The 18,441-nt window shown below is 39.0% G+C and overlaps 1 protein-coding gene and 2 long non-coding RNA genes across 4 annotated transcripts in view; 2 read left to right on the top strand and 1 right to left on the bottom strand.

Moving 5' to 3' along the window:
- Positions 1-3,136: 3,136 nt before the first annotated feature.
- Positions 3,137-18,441, top strand: part of elavl1a (ELAV like RNA binding protein 1a) — a 28,854-nt gene continuing 13,549 nt past the window's right edge. The window contains exons 1-3 of one of the 2 annotated variants that reach the window (XM_070546838.1): positions 3,137-3,273; positions 5,454-5,514; positions 13,723-18,282. In XM_070546838.1, coding sequence (XP_070402939.1) covers positions 5,478-5,514; positions 13,723-18,050 — 4,365 coding nt within the window. In that variant the 5' untranslated portion in view covers positions 3,137-3,273; positions 5,454-5,477 and the 3' untranslated portion in view covers positions 18,051-18,282. Of the gene's footprint in view, positions 3,274-5,453; positions 5,515-13,722; positions 18,283-18,441 lie in introns of those variants that run through there. The other variant, XM_070546839.1, reaches the window with a different exon arrangement.
- On the bottom strand, positions 6,929-8,079 carry LOC139063890 (uncharacterized). Its single transcript, XR_011517192.1, has 2 exons — positions 7,901-8,079; positions 6,929-7,175 (listed from the first exon to the last, which is right to left on the bottom strand). It is a non-coding gene; the product is annotated as an uncharacterized lncRNA (long non-coding RNA).
- LOC129152985 (uncharacterized) lies at positions 12,525-12,811 on the top strand. Its single transcript, XR_011517194.1, has 2 exons — positions 12,525-12,660; positions 12,760-12,811. It is a non-coding gene; the product is annotated as an uncharacterized lncRNA (long non-coding RNA).

Genomic DNA, 18,441 nt, shown 5'->3' with positions numbered 1-18,441 from the left:
GTCATGTATAATCATTAGTTTAGAAAAGAATAAAATTCCTTTTTAACTATATACCTGACTGCCTGAATTAATACCAAGTGTGTTTATGGTCCCTGAACAAGTAAAAGTAATTATAATCTTCTGATTAAACATTCAAAGATTAATCAGGTTGATATTTCATATTTATATGGAATTATCACACCTTATTTGTCATAATTAATTTGCAGTTGTCACTCTATAAAGTGTGACTGCTGCACTTGATAATATTATCAATATGACAATAAGGAAATGTATTTCTTTGATTAAGTTTACATGAATAAATAACTCCTCAATGTTTACGGCTGGACACACAGTGCCGAGGTGAGCATTAAAGATCTTCATACACAAGACCAGTGGTAAAACTCACCTCCCCACCAGGGAAGCAGGCAGAGAGAAGAAACCAAGCAGCTCATTGGCTTCTCTAACTCGGCGCTTGTTGACAACTGGCTGGCCATGACCTCTACTTTTCTCATTGGCAATAAAATAAATAAAAAATACATATTAGTTGATCTCAAGTTCTGAGAGAGTTGGACATTAGGCTCTTTGACCTCCAGCTGAAGCTGCTATAGGGTTGTAGTGGTACACGAGCAGGGATTCCTTCCTGTTCAGGGGCCGTGTAAGCCAAATTTCATTCTGTTACTCTCACATACATATATCCTCCTCACACATGCATGCATTCTTCTCATACATACACACATTATACACTCATACACACGTATTCGATGCACACACACTTATATTATCTACACAAACACACATATATGCTCTGCACACACACACACAGACACACACACACATGAATGAACACGTGGAGTTATAAAAAGTGAAATAACTGAAAACATGTTTATACGCTTTTTTTTAAAGCCATCCTTTGCTCTGATTACTGCTTTGCGTATTCTTGGTATTCTCGTATTGAACTTCAAAACCTGAAATGGTTTTCCAACAGTGTTAAAGGACTACCTCTCGGAGCTCATCGAGAGAATGCCAAGAGTGTGCAAAGCAGTGTAGAGACCCATCAAAAATGGCGGCCAGCCACTACAGCAGCTCCAATCAGGCAGCACCAGTCCATAGGGGGCAGCAGTAGCTCAACAGGTTGAGTGGGTTGTCCAGTAATCGGAAGGTTGCAGGTTCAATCCCTGCTGTTGTGGCTGTTGTGTCCTTGGGCAAGACACTTAACCCACCTTGCCTGCTGGTGGTGGTCGGAGGGACCCAGTGGCGCCTGTGCTCGGAAGTCTCGCCTCTGTCAGTGCGCCCCAAGGCAGCTGTGGCTACATCGTAGCTCATCACCATCAGTGTGTGAATGTGTGTGTGAATGGATGAATGATACAATGTAGTGTAAAGCGTTTTGGAGTCCTTACTCTGAGAGGCGCTATACAAGCACAGGTCATTTATCATTATCATAGGTCAGATTTTAAGACCAGTGATGTCACAGCGTAACAACGACTGTCCAAATTCAAAGAGTGCTCAGAATACGGTCTTGAAATCCATTTTTCTTTTCCCCGATTTTGAGAACAGGTGGGATGTAGTCTCCTCACCTCTATAAATCCCGAGATGCACTGTGGGATATCACACAGATAGATATGAAATACAGTAGCGTTTTCATGTACCCCAAATTACTCATGTCATGAAGCTAGCTCAAGTTGACATTAAATTGATAAGAGCAAATTACCAAATAAAGGCAAATGATATTAAACAGCATATTATAGCATCTAAGCCAGGTATACAAAATATGCCGGCGGTATATCTACTGTAGCTCTTCAATCGGAAACAAAACAAGGAAAAAGTTTAACACATGTGCAAGCTCCATTTCTACAGCTTCTTCTCAGTGCAGTATCATTGCTAGGTGACAGGCGGACATCTGCTGAAGTAGAGGCGGGACTGTTATTTAGGGCTAGACTGTCCATATTCACAGCTGTTAACATCTGGTCTAATCGGTCATGGAAGAACACGTTCTCCTGAGACCAATGAGGACGGGTACTCATGAACCCCTGAATTTGGACACAGCCAATATGTCTATATCTCCATTCACCTCCAGTTCATTCATTTCTACAGAGGAAGGTGTTTCCCCAACTAAAAAACACATTTTATCAAACTTTTACACCAAATTATACACAAGGTATGGCATGATGCTTAAAACATGAATGTAATTAAACAAGATAAAATTAAAATAAATTTAAACATAAAATATTATCAGATCAGGCTAGAAAACTCCTTAATAATCCTATATGTGATCAATTGTGTGCCGGTTGTTGTAATCATAAGCTGCACAAAAACAGGCATAGTTGCTCACTCTACTGAGTGTGGAGACCCATCCAATAAGGCGGCGACACTGGTATAATCTCCAGTGCCAAATGATACGTCTACTTATTCATGTCTATGGAAGGTTGGGGCTGTGTATTCTTTTTTTATTTTATTTTATTTTTTCCAAAATCTTTATTTAAGCTTCAAAATATTTCAGTACAAGTTAAACGGAACAAAATACCAAGTATCAGTAAATTTATGTTGTAACACAAGAATAGAACAGAAAAAAGATATACAACCAGCCAGAGATAATATTTATCAAAGTCACATTAAGTTTGTCCATAATACATATAGTTTTAATTGCTTTTTTAGTTTCAAGAGTTCTAATTGTAATGAGTTCTTTGTGAAATAGACAGTCTGGCAGGCCAGGCTAGCAAATTAGTGATTAATGTAAAAAAATCTAATTTAAATAAAAAGATTAAATGTCCCAAATGATGCATTGTTTTTCAAAAAGTTGCATATTTTAAAATGGTGGTAATAATAATAATAATAATAATAATACGAAAAAGAAGATGATGATGAAGAAGAATAGTTTAAATATTTATAATAATTTTAATAGTAATAATTTGAGTTTGGTTCCTCCATCAAACGTCCACTACAGGGAGGCTGTGCAAAAACCTGCACTCTGAACAAAACATCTAGAAAATATACTTTTTATTAGTCAAAACTTAAACCTTAATCTATGATGCAAAATCATCCAATGCATAATTTGAATTGTTTACTCATGTTGAAACAAAAATGTAAAAGCATATGAAATGGCATCTAGTTGCGTACAGGATTGTTTATGATAGGACCCATGCTGTCCTGCAGAGGCGCGCGGCGTCATCCGAGCGTCACGTAGTTGCGTCGTCTGTTGGTTTCTTCTCACCGACTTGAAGAGAATTCAACGTCGCCAAGAAGAAAAAGGGGATAAAGAAGAGGGGAACAGAAACATCTGGTACCCAAACTCAGCTGGTAAGATTCTGTAATGTTTAATATACTTCGAAGCCCCTCGTGGGAATATTTGAAGGTTTTGGATGTAGAAGGTTTGTCAAATACGAACGAGAGGCATGCCGCGCAGAGGGCCTGCATAGACGGGAGCTAGTGGAGGCTAGTGGGGCCTGCTTACCAGGGCGCTGGGGTTTAGGCTCGGGGACAGAAAAGTGTTCACAGCACGTGCTCAAAAATCAGGACGCGGTGCTTTGGGTAGCTAAGCGGGAAGGCTCTAAAATACAACCCCTTCATAGCTCGTGGAAGTCGCTTGCTTACATGTTTTTTATGTTATGTAAAGTTGCATCACTCCCATCTCGTGTCAATCTCTGACGGATTTTATATTTTCCTACTTCTCAGGAATGAAACGACATGCATGCAACCTGTTAGCATGCTAATGCTAGTAGCCTAGGTGTGCTACTCAGGCCGCTGAGATTTGCCTGATTTAAAAACAGCCAACATGTTAATCCCACGTATTTTTTTTACAATTACATTATACCAAAGCTATATGTTATACCTTGTGTTCATTTTTTGTCTTGAATTAGGAGTAGCATTTGTGTTGTTCTCCAACACACATTGTTACCATCCATATTCTTGTAAAATATGGAATTTGTTTTTCCACATTTTCCATGCCTGGATAATTATGGGGGAAAAAACGACTTGGGAAAGTATTAGTTTGCAACTGGAATGTATTTTATATTGTATTTTCGTATTATACATGTCGTGTCATGTCATGCATTACTATCATGCCTTCTTGATTATTCAATGAGATGGTTTTTCATATATACATGAATGTATAAATGCATACACATACTACACCATTAACCTTATTAACACTGATAAACCACTTTTTTTCTGATTATAATTGGTCACGCTTGAGATTTTCATCTAGGCTGAAAATAAAATAGTTTTCTACATGTATCTCCTGCATTAGCTTCAGATAGGAAATAAGTGATGAAACTCTAGGATTTGAAAATCTGATTGATCTATGTCACACTGTCAATTAACATTCATGGACTCACCCATCTTGGCTCGAGATGGGGAAGTCTGTTGTTGGTTTAGCATCCAGAAAAGAATGTCTCGACTAGCAAAAGCTAACCATTAGCATTAGCAACTCCACAACATGGCACAAGTCCTTCAGGCAGTGGTAGTCTTGTTGCTGTTGTCCACTCCAAGGTGAAATGTCCAAATATCAAGGAAAAAAAAAACTAAATCCCACGACTTACAAGGCATTCATTCCCACTAGAGACCACGGCAAATGTACTGATTAAACAATTGGTTTAGACCTTTTAAGCATCATAAGGGCCTAAGTTAACAAAGTTTTATCTAGTAAACAGTTTTTTATTTATTTTTATTTTTTTGTCATATTGCATTTCTGGAGTTGGAGAAAAGCCGGGGGCAGTGTTGCAGATGAATGGTTTATTTTTTTTATGTTTCTTTTTTTGTTCCAGCTTGGACCTAAGTAAACATTTAGAGATTCTTTGTTTGAAGGTCAATATCAGTATTTAATTCTTGTACAGCCCTGACCTGCTGATTCCTATTCATCTTAATCTTGCAAAATAAATCTTTTCTCAAATTTCTGATTAACGTAAAAAGGTATTCTGAAAGTTAAAAATAATCTTATTGCCAGTGTGAATTGGTGATAAGAGATGGTGAGTTTAGAGACTATGGTAAAGGCTATTTTTTGGTTTGGCTGTTCAGCAGTGGTAGTGTTACAGACTAGAAAACAGCTATCTGATTTGTGAGTTTGAAATTGACTGATTGCAATCATCATTGACTTTCTGATGCATCTCTAAAATTCTCTCTTCTGCTTTTTTATTTACCTACAGTGGTTTCAAATCTAAGTGGGGAAAAGACCATTTTATCTTATGGTTCTTCTTAAGGTCACATTTCACTTACTTTCTGTTGATGTTGGTGTTACAAACTCGATTTAAAACAAACTATACACTCAAATGTGCTGGTCACGGTTTATTTTGTTAAAGGCAAAGGCATCACTTTATTTTAAAGTTATATTTGTTTTCTGTGCTGAAATACTGATATACAAATTAAAAAACCCTCTAAATGAATCCATTTTGTTTAGATGTTAAGCTTGTTGAGTTATTCAGACTACGGGTTGGCTTTTTTAGTCAATCACATTGTCTGATTTTTGTCTCATCTCCGCTCAGCCTCAGGAGCAGTGAAGTGTCTTCATGGCAGTTCGTCGAGGACACAATAAATACTTAAAAGTGAGTATTAAACTCCAGCTCCCATTTTAAACAGTTTAGTTGTACGTGCCGTACCTGTTTGCAAAGTGAGAAGCCTTTGACATTTAGTTGGCAAATATAAATTAAATTCTGACAGCAGTCACTTTTTTCTGAAAGGAAAAACAAAAGTATTAGTAAATCTTACGTTATATAAATTGGGAATAAATCCGGTGTAGCTCTATGGCTTTGTGCATGCTTATTAGTTTGATAAAAGACACTTTTGTGCTTACGGTCTGTGCTTTTCACCCAGCAGAATCACAGTCCCTCTCGGGTATGAATGGCCCTCTGTCATTTTGACTCCATTTTAGACCTAGTCCTGTTTCAGCTGCTAGCAAAAATGCCCTATTGAATGTTTCACTTTCACAAATCAGGAAAAAAGGCATTTTGAGTTTTTTCTTGGCCTCCTGTCTTGTGGACACTGTAGTCTGAACGAACTGCACACATCCCATGCATGTTTAAATCATAGCTTTTATCCAGTGTAGGGCTGAAACGATTCCTCGAGTACCTCGAATAATTCGAGTACAAAAAATCCTCGAGTCAAATTCTCTGCCTCGAGGCTTCGTTTAATTCATGTTTAATTAATTCATGGCTTTGCAATCGCCCAAGGTCATGTTTCACCTGGACCGAAAAAAGTGACGCTCATTAGGGTTGTCACGGTGTGAAAATTTAACCTCACGGTTATTGTGACCAAAATTATCATGGTTTTCTGTATTATCACAGTATTTTTTTTAAGCGTGTTACATTTTCAGACAACTAAGTAAACCCTGTATATCAGGAAAATATTTTCCTCAGTTTGTGTCTAAATTTAGTCTAAAATGTGTTATTTTGCAAATATGTTGTTTATTTGTTTACATATTTCCCATTTAGTCTTTAAAATACCAATATTTTCCCATAACTTATTTTTTGTCTGTTTGATGTCATCGTTTTAAAAATATTAGACGAGATGATACTCAGTACTCAAGTAGCCTTCTAATCAGATACTTTTTTTTACCCTTACTTGAGTAATAAACCCTATATCAGGAAAATATTGTCCTCGGTTTGTGTTCCAGTGAGCTTTGCAGATGTGGGAAAATGTCATCAGGCAGTAATCATTGTTAAATTCATAATTATTCTCGGAGAGAGAACAACTCTTATCTGCCCCTGGGAGCCCCGTAATGCATAGCGTCATTTCAACATGGGTGTGTCTGCTACACGGTTTATATGCAGGTAGCGGCGCTGCGGCTGCTTTATGTAGCGACTTGTTGCATTTAGGGCTGCAACTAACGATTATTTTCATAATCGATTAATCTGTCGATTATTTTTTCGATTAATCGATTAATCGGTTTGTTATTGTTTAGCTATTTAACCTATACAAGTGATGGATGCATTTCAGTTAAGAACAAAAAAACATAAGAGAATTGTGCAGTTGACTGCAATCTATTTTATTGCACATGAACACAGTCAGCAGTATAAAATGAGCTAAACAGTGCAAAATATCAGTCCAGAATAATTTTTAGCATTAGCTGGAAGCCTGCTCCTTCCACCATGGATAGTGGCCTCATGTCTTTTACCAGCATGTTTAGAATAGAGTTTGTAAGTGGTATGAATTGCTGGGGGGTGAGTGTCTTCTTCCCCATGTAGTTGTCCATCGTTGCTTGTTTTTTTCTGCATAAGAAACACAAATAGACTGAAATAAGTACACATATAAAATAAAGCAGCACACACACTACAACACTAAATCAATATTATATTATTTGAATTAATTAACAATATACAGTGATCATTTATTTTGAGGGTTACGTTCTACAAAATAGCCCGCAACAGGAGATATTCAGAAAAAAAGTAAAACATTTTTACTATTAAAAAGCTCTAAGTAAGAAGCTCATGAGGTTTTTACTTTGAGTCGGGAGTGTTTAAATTAGCCAGAGAAATGTGAAAAATGTTTATTTTGTGTAATACTGTTTAAGAAACATGATAAAAATGTGTTGTGAGGCGTTTTACAGCGATAGTAAAACAGCCTTTTAATAGTAAAAAAATGACTTTTTCTGAATTTCTCCTGTATTTAAAAATTGAAAGTGTACAACTATGCCGCGTTATATTCACCTGGACACAGCTTGTCTGTATATTTTTCTCCGCGGAGTTGTCCTTTTTTGAATGAGGAACATAGTTATGGGTTTGTGCCGTTTTTCTCTTAACGAGAACATTCTTATAAACAGACGTGCTAAATTTGGCAAGCGCATGATACACAACACGGAGGAGATTCACGATTGCATCTAGTCAATCAGAAGTAGAACACCGCAGACTGACGCGGCAAAAAAACATGTTTAACATCCACTATAACGAACTCAGCTAAAACACTAAGTCCAGCTTGTTTATTTTCTGTTACTTACCGGGCTGGCTCTTCCAAATGACGGCTCACTTGACCGCGGTGCTCTTCCTCTGCTGCATCAGCCCCCACATGCTTTCGTCTCAAATGTGCTCCCATACTCGTGAGGTTTTTGTCCGGGGTTTCTCTTCAGTTTTGTCGCTTCTATTTTTCTTCCGTATTTCCTCTTGTTCCGCCATTTTCTCACAGCAAGATGAGCGTCAGTAACGTGATACGTCATGAAAACCGAGGGCACCCATTGGCTCATTTCTTCTTCTACGGCTCCACTGGTAGATCAGTGGCTCATTACTGCCACACACTGGCGGCAAATTTAACAGCTTGTAACCGATGTCAGATTGTGGTAAAAAATAGACTTTATGCGGTAAAATATGATTATTAAACAACTAATCGATGACTAAAAAAGTTGTTAACTATTTTAATAATCGATTATAATCGATTAAATCGATTAGTTGTTTCAGCTCTAGTTGCATTCTCCCTCAACCCAAATCCTCGGATCACGCATTTTAGCTAAAACGCTAACACTAACTTGCCTTGCGTTGACTGTAGAGTTGTGGGTGATGGTCACGCTGATGTGTCATGAGATTTGAAGCGCTGCTGCCTTTCACAGATACTTTTTCTGCACCTGCTGCAAACAGGATAGCCGTCTTCTATCAACTGTCCCTCGGCATTCTTCAAATATCCAAAAGATGCCCGTACTTCTGACTTTGTCTTCTTTGAGGGATAATAAATGTCCTGAGCACTGCCATCTCCTCCTGTCCATTATTTCAGCTTTAGCTTCAAGAAAGTTTGGTTGTAAACATCGAAGTGCGCATGTGCCGCCAGCAACTTCAGCAGATGATACGGTGGCTGGTAAGGGTCACCGAGCCTACACCGCAGCCACGGTAATCCACCGAGCGAGATAATATATTTTTTTAAAACAAGACTGTTATTATTATTGTCAACTTTTTTACCGGGGTTTACCGCTACACCGGTTACCATGACAACCCTAAAGCACATACATACTGCACTGAATGCACACGCGAGTAGCGAATGTAACTTAACTTTCTCTTGAGCCATGGCGGACAATGTGGACCCCGGTGGAGTGCGAAAAAAACAGGAAATGTCAAAGGTGTGGGACCATTTTTCACGTCGTAAGGCGGAAAACGTAGTCCAGTGTAAATACTGTAAAATGGGTTTAGCCTACCACAACACCACATCCTCGATGCTGCAACCTGACCAGGAAACATCCACTTGTAAATGTGACTTCTGCAAGTGGACTCGGAACCTCTACAAGATAATGCATTTTAGCCTGTATTTCTATATATTCTGCGGACACTGCGACTTTTTCATTTGTAGCACTTGGTTTCAGCTCACACCGTACATCTGGTAGCAACACGTCGGTCTTAAAATGTGCTAAAAATAGCAGTTTTTACAACACGTCAGACTTTTTATTGTGTTGGTATTGATGCCTGTTGTCCCTCGGGATTGCTGCAGGAGGGCACAGGTATTTGTGAGTGGCGGAGGAAAAATGAAAGAAAGTAAATAAATGTTCTGTAATCAGTATAACTTGACATAACCACGTCAAACATGCTTTCTCGAAAATCCTTGTTAGTGTGAGAAAAGAAAGTGTAGAAATTAAAACAGATGTGTGTTAATAGGGAAATAGCTGGCGAGACATGTTTGGGCATGTGCCGTGAGTGGTTCTGGTGCTGTTAGGGCCGCAGCCGCTCGCATTTGTTTACTGTAAAGTTGAAGTGCTGAAGTTTTGAAAACTAATTTTGAATAAAACTTGAAGAATAACTGGCAATTGCTTGCTCATTTCAAGAGGTCTTTCATATTTTATAACATGCTATTTGATATAATGGTTTACAAACGCAAAAGGGTAATTTATTAGAGTACTCGATTAATCGATAAAAGTTTCGATAGAGTACTCGGTTATAAAAATATTCGATAGCTGCAGCCCTAATCCAGTGAATTACAAACAACTGAGCAAATGGACAACAAACTCTATAAACGGTGCTGAGGTCGGGTGAGGAGGGGTGTTGTGATGTGTATGAATTGAACTGGATGAAAAAGGTGAAAATAGAGATGATGATTAAACTGGAACTCAGATAATTGATCTTATCCTGCTCATTTTTTTAAGTGTTCCCTAATGTTGTGTTTTCTTTTTATAGAGAGAGAAATGTAATAAATGATCCATTATTATTCTCGAATGAAAAATATTAAGGATGTTCTGATCACTTTTTTTTGCCCCCGATTCAATTCCGTATCATTTGATACCCAGTATGTCGAAACCCGATAATTTTCAGGAAATCACACAATTCACAAAAATTAGTAAAAAATAAATTACTTTAAGGAATGCAATAAAATATTAAGAAAAAAGACATGCTAACTTTTTCCTGTCCAATGCCTGTAGCTACAGCACAGCTCCAGTGCTGTAGGAAACTTGGGAACCCCACTGTTTTGGAGTCTGTTGTAGGGCTGCCACAAACGACTATTTTAATTAGGGCCCGACCGATATCTCGGCCGGCCGATATTATCGGCCGATATCTCGGCCGGCCGATATTATCGGCCGATATATCGGCCGGCCGATATTATCGGCCGATATAGGGGTCATTAACTCTATCGGCTATCGGCCAAAAAGACGGCCGATATGGCCGATATAGCGCTACCTATCCAGCAGATGGCGCCAGCTTTATGAACTCATGTTGTGGGCTCCACTCCTCGGGGGGTGGAGCCACCATCACAGCACACATGCAGCGGAGTCAAGCAGAGACGAGACGGTGATGAGGAAGTAGGAGGTAAGTCTTCAGTTTTAAGCATTTTTTTTTGTGTCAATGGTAAGTTGAACGGTAAAATAAGCAATGACAAAAGTATGTTTCCCCTCAACATGCTTCCTAAGTTTATTGTGTGCCTCGTGGCCTCGTATTGAAAAGTTAACCTGAAAAAATAAAATAAATACTGCCGCAGCATTACGCTCTATGCAGAGCTCACGCTGTTTCCCCTTTAGTCATGCAGGGCAGTAAGTAAGTAACATTGGCCTTATTCTGGTAGACATTCTGGAATATTCTCAGACAATTTCCTCCGCTCTTTTTCAGCAGTCTTTTCAAATTCACGCGGTTCGGTTCACCCGCGGCTCGCGAAAAAAATAGTGCAGACGCTGAAACTCGCTGCACGGTGCGGGCGGAGCGTGCAGCGCTTCGGCGGCCCATGTGGCCTGTAGAATAGGATAACAAGGGCGACAAATGAAGGAGTCCCCGTTTAGCGGCGCTTCGGCGGCACACGACCGTTGTCGCAGCTGAGGACGGGCGAGGGGGGGTTGGCAACAAAGCTATGAAACGCGGTGCAGGGAGCCCCCCCCCCCCCCCCCCCTCCCTAGCTGGGAGAGGAGGGGGCGGTAATACGAGAAAATAAACATCCCTCTGCAATAGAATAAATCTATTGTATTTTTCAGCCTTATATTTTACATAAGGCTTATACATTGCCACATACTAATCTAACGTATCTTATTTTTATTTTCCTAATACTGTCGGCTTTGGAAAGGATCGAAACACAAAAGTGTAAAACTCAAAAGTATTTTAATGCCAAAAATCAGGTAGCTAGGACGCTGAAACCAGCAGAGTATGACCGAAACTGAACCGTATGCACTGAGGAGTGAGAGATGACAGAGGATGAGGAGGAGCTGTGAGTGGGAGCAGAGGACAGCAGGGGAACATAGGAGGAACTATAAATGAAAATAATTTTAAAGAAGAAAGAATCCTAAAAGGGAAAGAAGAATAACTGGAAAAAAACCTGACAACAAACAGAAGACGAATACTAAATGAGAAAACCTTAACAGCTGGGGAACCAAACAAAAACAGAGCCATTGGTTTTGAACCATAATGTCTAATATCATTTATTTACATGAGAATTTTTAAACTTTTAAGTTTAAAAATGCCACATTTAATGTATTTTACTTTGTCTTAGGATCAACAGATATATAACTGTACTTCTATGCTGATTATTTTATTACAGATGGAAAAAGAGGGTCGTAGTAAGGTGTGGGACTACTTCATTAAAGATCCATCTGGTGATGTCATCTGCAGCATCTGCTCATCTTCAGTAGTAGTTTGTGTGTTCTGTTGTTTTTGAGATTGCAAAATAAATCTTATTTGCATTACTTGGAAACCCTAGTGAGTTATTGAGACAGTTCTTTGGTGTGTAATAGAGAAATAAGTTTGCATCAAAAAGGCAGAGAATGAAGGGTTTAATCTTAAGAACATTTGTATTTATTTTTTTGTGAGGGAGATTTATCGGCCATTATATCGGCTATCGGCCTTTGTTAAAAGTTTTATATCGGTATCGACCCCAAAAAAAGCATATCGGTCGGGCCCTAATTTTAATAGTCGACTAATCGCCAGTTTTGACAATTTGTCGACTAACCGTGTCATTCATTAAAGTTTAGCTTATTGCACCAGGATGCTCTAATATACCCATCATTACCTTCTAGTCTTATGTGTGATCAGCTATGTGTAATCTAATAATAAATGTAGCTGTCGCAGTTAAATGTGGTTATTCATTGTCATTTGTTTGATTTAACTGTGGAAATATTTAATTTAATTTCTTTGTTGATTTGACGCCACCTGCTGGCTGGATTGAAATTTGACACTGGAAGGTGCGCGCGAGCGGAGCGAATGATTAACTGACACAAGCACGGAGAAGCGACCAGAAGAAGCTCACATCGGATAAAGAAAAGTGGACATGGACTGAAATTGCTTGTGAATATTAAGTGGAGAGGCGCACACGGTGTGTTTGTATATTTATCTGTATTGCATTAATATCTGAGTTATAAGTTTATGTTTCTAAAATTAATATTTGTATTTATTGTTGTTCATTTCACCGTAGTTTTTCACGGTGTTTGCTGGTAACAAGAAGATAAAGAACCAGTTGAACATCAGTTGGAGCATGGCGTTTTATTCCACAAAAAACAAAATATCCTTCATGAGCAGTTACAGTGAAAAACGTGTCCTGTTAAGAAGTACGCAGCCAGAGCCCTGCATGCCATGCTTTGAAGACGGCAGTCCACAGTCTGCGGCCCAATCCGCATGAAATAAAGAGGGCCGATACGACGTTTTGGGAATTGAGCAGTTTTGCAGAGCCTTTCAACATCATACGAAACCAGGTCAGACTGTATCTATGAGTTAAAAAAAAAACGGACATTAACGGTGTATGCTACAGACATTGAATGCTGTTTAAAAAACGGACATTAACGGTGTATGCTACAGATATTGAAAGTTGTTTAAAAACGGACATTAACGGTGTATGCTACAGATATTATTGAAAGTTTGTTAAAAAGAAAAAAGGTTTGTTACTATTTTACAGTTTGAAATTTGAAGTAGTGTTCTCATGTTAAGTTTTCTTTCATTGTTCTTAGCTGTTGGTTTAAAATATTGTTCACAATGGAGCAGGGTGTACAAGAAACTCGTGTTTTAGAGGAAGTACTTGTAGCTTTAGAATTTGAAAAGTTACATTTAGAAAAGAAATTAGAAACTGAAGTTGAAGATGCAGAAAGAGAGGAAGTTGAAATACGCTTAGGTGAAATTTATGCAGACCTTGAAATACATAAAATAGGTTTGACTCAGCCATCATCCCAACCTGAGACAGAAGTGAGACGCTCAGAGCGTCAAAGAAAACTAACAGAAAAAATGCGTGACTTTAAACAGTCTGAGATAACAAGTAAAGAAAGAAAGTTTATGTCAACATATGTAAACTTTAAAGCAGAGATTCAACTCTCTAGGTCCAAACTTAAAAAGGAATGTTCAAAAGCAGAGTTAACTGAAATGATCAAATCAGTAGGAAAATGTGAATCTGACCTACAGCAAGATTATGTAGCTTTACGTACACTGACTACTCCATCTCAAGATTTCAGAAGAAAGATGGATAGCTGTTCTTCAGTTTCCACTGAAATGATGTTGCTTCTGAAAAGGCGCTATGCAGATGTTGATAAGGAGTTTGATGCAATTGCTGTAAAAGACTCACTCCTTCAGTTGCTTCAGAGAGAAGATGCTAAGTCAATGTATGGCTCAACTGTGTCTAGGGCTGAAAAAAGTAGCCAGAACAGTTATAGTAAGCAAGGAAGTCAGGTATCTGCAAAGAAAGCAGAGGCAGCTGCACGGTTGGCATCTAAACGAGCTGAAATAAGCAGGGAAAAGGAAATTTCTGCCCAAAGAAAGGAGATATTAGCTCAACAAGAGAGATTAAAATTGTTGGAAAAGCAAAGAGATCTTGAGGTTATTGAGGCTGAATACAATGTGTATGCTGAAGAGGAATCAAAATTGAATGCTGAAATAAGAAACAGTGAAGTAAAAGGTACTTTGTCTTTTAGTCAGCTTCCCAAACCTCTTAACAGTCCTCCATACACCCAAGCTATCCAGAGTACGGCACCTCCTAACTTTGAAGGTATAACCAACAAGATCCCAAAATATCTTCCAGTGCCCAAGTGTGATACTAGAGTAGCGTCAAAAGAAAGTGAGTTATCTCTAGTTCAAGCTTTAAAGGAGTCTTTAGCAATGACTAGACTTCCAATACCAGAGCCATTTACCTTTACAGGAGACCCACTGAAGTTTACTGAGTGGAGCACTTGCTTCAAGGCTCTTATTGAGACTAGTTGCACAAATTCAGCCCATAAACTTTTCTACTTGAAGAAATACATTAATGGAGAAGCTCTTGGTGTTTTAGAAGGGACATTCTATCGCAGTGATGAGGAAGCTTACAACCAAGCTTGGGATGCTCTGAACAACCGTTATGGCCACCCATTTGTAGTTCAAAGAGCTTTTCGGGGAAAGCTAAGCAGTTGGCCAAAGATTGGACCAAAAGAGTCACTAAAGCTGAGAGAGTTTAGTGATTTCCTTGTTTCCTGTAAGAATGCTATGCCCCATGTTCAGGGCCTCAAAGTGTTGGATGATTGTGAGGAGAATCAAAAATTATTACTGAAACTTCCTGATTGGGCAACAACCCGCTGGAACCGTCATGTGTCAAAACTGTTAGATGAAGGAAAGGAATATCCAGGTTTCACAGAGTTTGCTGACTTTGTGGCAGAAGAAGCACGAATAGCATGCAATCCAGTTTCTTCTTTGTTTGCCTTAAAGAACACATTTGAAAAACCTGAAAAGGAACAAAAACGTCAGAAAGCCAGTGTCCTGATGACAACAATGAATGTGTCTACAAATGAAAAGGCCACAGCTGCAACACAGATCAACAAAAAATCCAAACCCAACCTTTCCTCAACTCAGAATAAAAGGCAAATTGAATGCATCTGCTGCAGGCAAAATCACTTTATTTACAAATGTGACAAGTTTACAGCAATGTCTCTTGAAGAAAAGAAGCAGTTCATTATCGACAACAATATGTGCTTTGGTTGTCTTCGTGTTGGTCACATATCCAAGAACTGTCAACAAAGAGTAACATGTAATGTTTGCAAGCGGAAGCACCCTTCTCCTCTTCATGAAGATCATCCACAACCAGATAAGCCTGAGATGTTACCGAAAGAGGAAAATGCAGCCACTGTATCATGCAGTGTGAAATTGGACAACAGTGATTGCACTTCAATGATTGTCCCAGTTTGGCTTTCTTCTTCAACAAATAGACCAGAGACATTGGTTTATGCTTTGCTAGACACCCAAAGCAGCAATACATTTATTGATCAAAATGTTTGTGAAAAATTACAAGCAAGAACAGGACCCGTTAAATTAAAGCTGACAACCATAACTGACAGGTGTTCTATTGTGCCTAGTCAAAGAGTGGAAGGACTGAGAGTTAGAGGGTACCACTCACAAGAGTATATTGAGTTGCCACCTACATATACTCGAGAATACATTCCACTTGAGAAAAACAGTATTCCAACTCGAGAGACTGCAAAAAAATGGCCCCACCTACTCAGCATTGCAAATGAAATGCCAGATCTCTTGGACTGTCCTGTAGCTCTCCTCATTGGTTATGACTGTACAAGAGCTCTAAAACCAAGGAAGGTCATACCAGGAGAGGATTATGATCCCTATGCAGTTAAAACAGACTTGGGATGGAGCATTGTGGGACCCATTAAGCCATGGACAGGTTCAGTGGGCGCAACTGGGACCTGCCATCGTGTAATAGTAAAGGAATTGCCATCTATTACACCTGCATCTGTGATTAAAGCACTTGAAGCTGATTTTCTGGACACTAACCCCAAAGAAGGGAACATATCTCAAGAGGACATTCAGTTTTTAGAGATGCTAAATGAAAATATTCACTACAATGAGCAAGGTCATTTAGAAATGCCTTTACCTTTTAAAGAACGTCCACAGCTTCCAAATAACAAGCAGCTTGCAACAGTTCGTCTGAAATATTTGAAAATGAAAATGGACAAGAACCCCAAGTACAAAGAAGATTACATAAAGTTCATGAATAATGTGTTTAAAGATGGTGATGCAGAGGAAGCAGAAGAAACACCACAGGATGGTAACACATGGTACATTCCACACCACGGTGTGTATCACCCCAGAAAGCCAGAAAAAATTAGAGTTGTTTTTGACTGCTCTGCTAAACATGAAGACACCTCTTTAAATGACCACTTACTTACAGGCCCAGACTTGATCAATACTCTGGCAGGAGTATTGTGCAGATTCCGAGAGAACAGAATCGCAATAATGTGCGATGTGGAGAAAATGTTTCACCGCTTCCATGTTAATCCAGAGGATCGAGATTTCTTAAGGTTTTTGTGGTGGAAGGATGGAAATACAAATACTGAGCCAAAGGAATATCGCATGCGAGTGCATGTGTTTGGTGCAGCGTCATCGCCTGGATGTGCTAACTTTGGCATGAAACATCTCGCCAGAAGAAACGAAAAGGACTACCCACTGGCAGCCAGTTTCATTCACAAAAACTTTTATGTGGATGATGGGCTTCTCAGTGTTGAAACAGATAAGAAAGCCAAGCAGCTAGTCTGTGAAGCACTCAAACTCTGTGTTAAAGGGAAGTTGCGTTTGCACAAATTTGTGTGCAACAACAAAGAGGTCATGAGTGTTATTCCTGAAAGTGAACGAGCTGGCAACACTACGGATGTAAACATGAACTACTCTGAAGTTCCAATGAAAAGTGTGCTGGGAGTAAAATGGAATGTGGAAGCCGATGTGTTCACATTCAGTGGAGCCCTCAAAGAAAGGCCAGCCACACGCCGAGGAATTCTAGCAACAGTAGCAAGTGTGTATGACCCGTTAGGATTTCTTTCACCCTACACTTTGATAGGAAAACAAGTACTCCAGGAAATGTGCAAAAGTGGAGTTGGATGGGATGAACCTGTTCCTTCCGCACTGGAAACCAAGTGGAAAGCTTGGCTCTGTGACTTGGAAAATCTTCGAAAGGTCGAAATACCTAGATGCCTCTTTCCTGAGAACCTAGGCAAAATCAAAAGGGTTGAGCTGCATCATTTTTCTGATGCTAGCAGCAGTGGCTATGGACAATGCTCATACATTAGGTTTGTTACAGATGAACAAGTGCATTGTGCTCTAGTTATGGGTAAAGCCAGAGTGGCACCTATAAAAATAGTCACAATCCCGCGCCTCGAGCTCACTGCAGCTGCAGTTTCTGCTTTTGTTAGTAACTTTCTTAGAGCAGAGCTTGAGCGGAAAATCGATGAGGAGTTTTTCTGGACAGATTCTCAAGTGACTCTTGGGTACATAAAAAACGATGCTCGTCGCTTTCATGTGTTTGTTGCAAATCGAGTTCAAAAAATAAGAGACACTACAGACCCAAACCAATGGTTTTACATTAAAGCTGATCAAAATCCAGCTGACCACGCATCTAGAGGCCTCAAGGTGGCAGAGCTAATAAACTCAAACTGGCTCACTGGACCTAAATTCCCTTGGGAAAGAGAAATTATCACGAACCAACAATCTCCAGAACTTCTTGTTGGTGACCCAGAGGTAAAAGTTCTTAAAACAGATGCTATTGAGCAAGACAGGTTTCTTGAGAGGTTCATGAAATGCTCTGATTGGATCACAGCACTTAATGTGGTAGCAAGGATTAAAAGTCTTGCAAAAAGAGACAAATCAGGAGCCATCAGTGTGAAAGAAAGACAAATGGCTGCTTCTGTACTCTTCCAGCTAGCACAGAAGGAAGCTTTTGAAGAGGAACTCAGATGGTTTAGTGAGAAAGGTTAAGATCCAAGTAGGTCAAAGAGATTTAGGGAACAAAGGTGAACGTCTGAGACAACTATCTTTTCTGGAGAGACCTGTTCAAAAACTAGTGGTTTTGGTTAAAAGTGAGTCCTAAACTACAGTAAAGTACAAAATTTGATACAACATTAAAATGTGATATTTGAGTTTATCAAGTTACTGATTTCTGTGTGTTTCATAACAAAGGTTTATGGTTGATAGTTATTTTATTGAAAATTACAAGATTTAAAGTTCTTTAATGTGTAGTGAATTTCAATCATTGTAATTTTGGTGGCAGTGTAGCTGTCGCAGTTAAATGTGGTTATTCATTGTCATTTGTTTGATTTAACTGTGGAAATATTTAATTTAATTTCTTTGTTGATTTGACGCCACCTGC

The sequence above is a fragment of the Nothobranchius furzeri genome, chromosome 18 (assembly GCF_043380555.1).
Source record: "Nothobranchius furzeri strain GRZ-AD chromosome 18, NfurGRZ-RIMD1, whole genome shotgun sequence".
NCBI classification, from domain to species: Eukaryota; Metazoa; Chordata; class Actinopteri; order Cyprinodontiformes; family Nothobranchiidae; genus Nothobranchius; species Nothobranchius furzeri.
The sequence above is the reverse complement of the archived record's forward strand: the minus strand, read 5'-3'. Positions and strand labels throughout refer to the sequence as shown.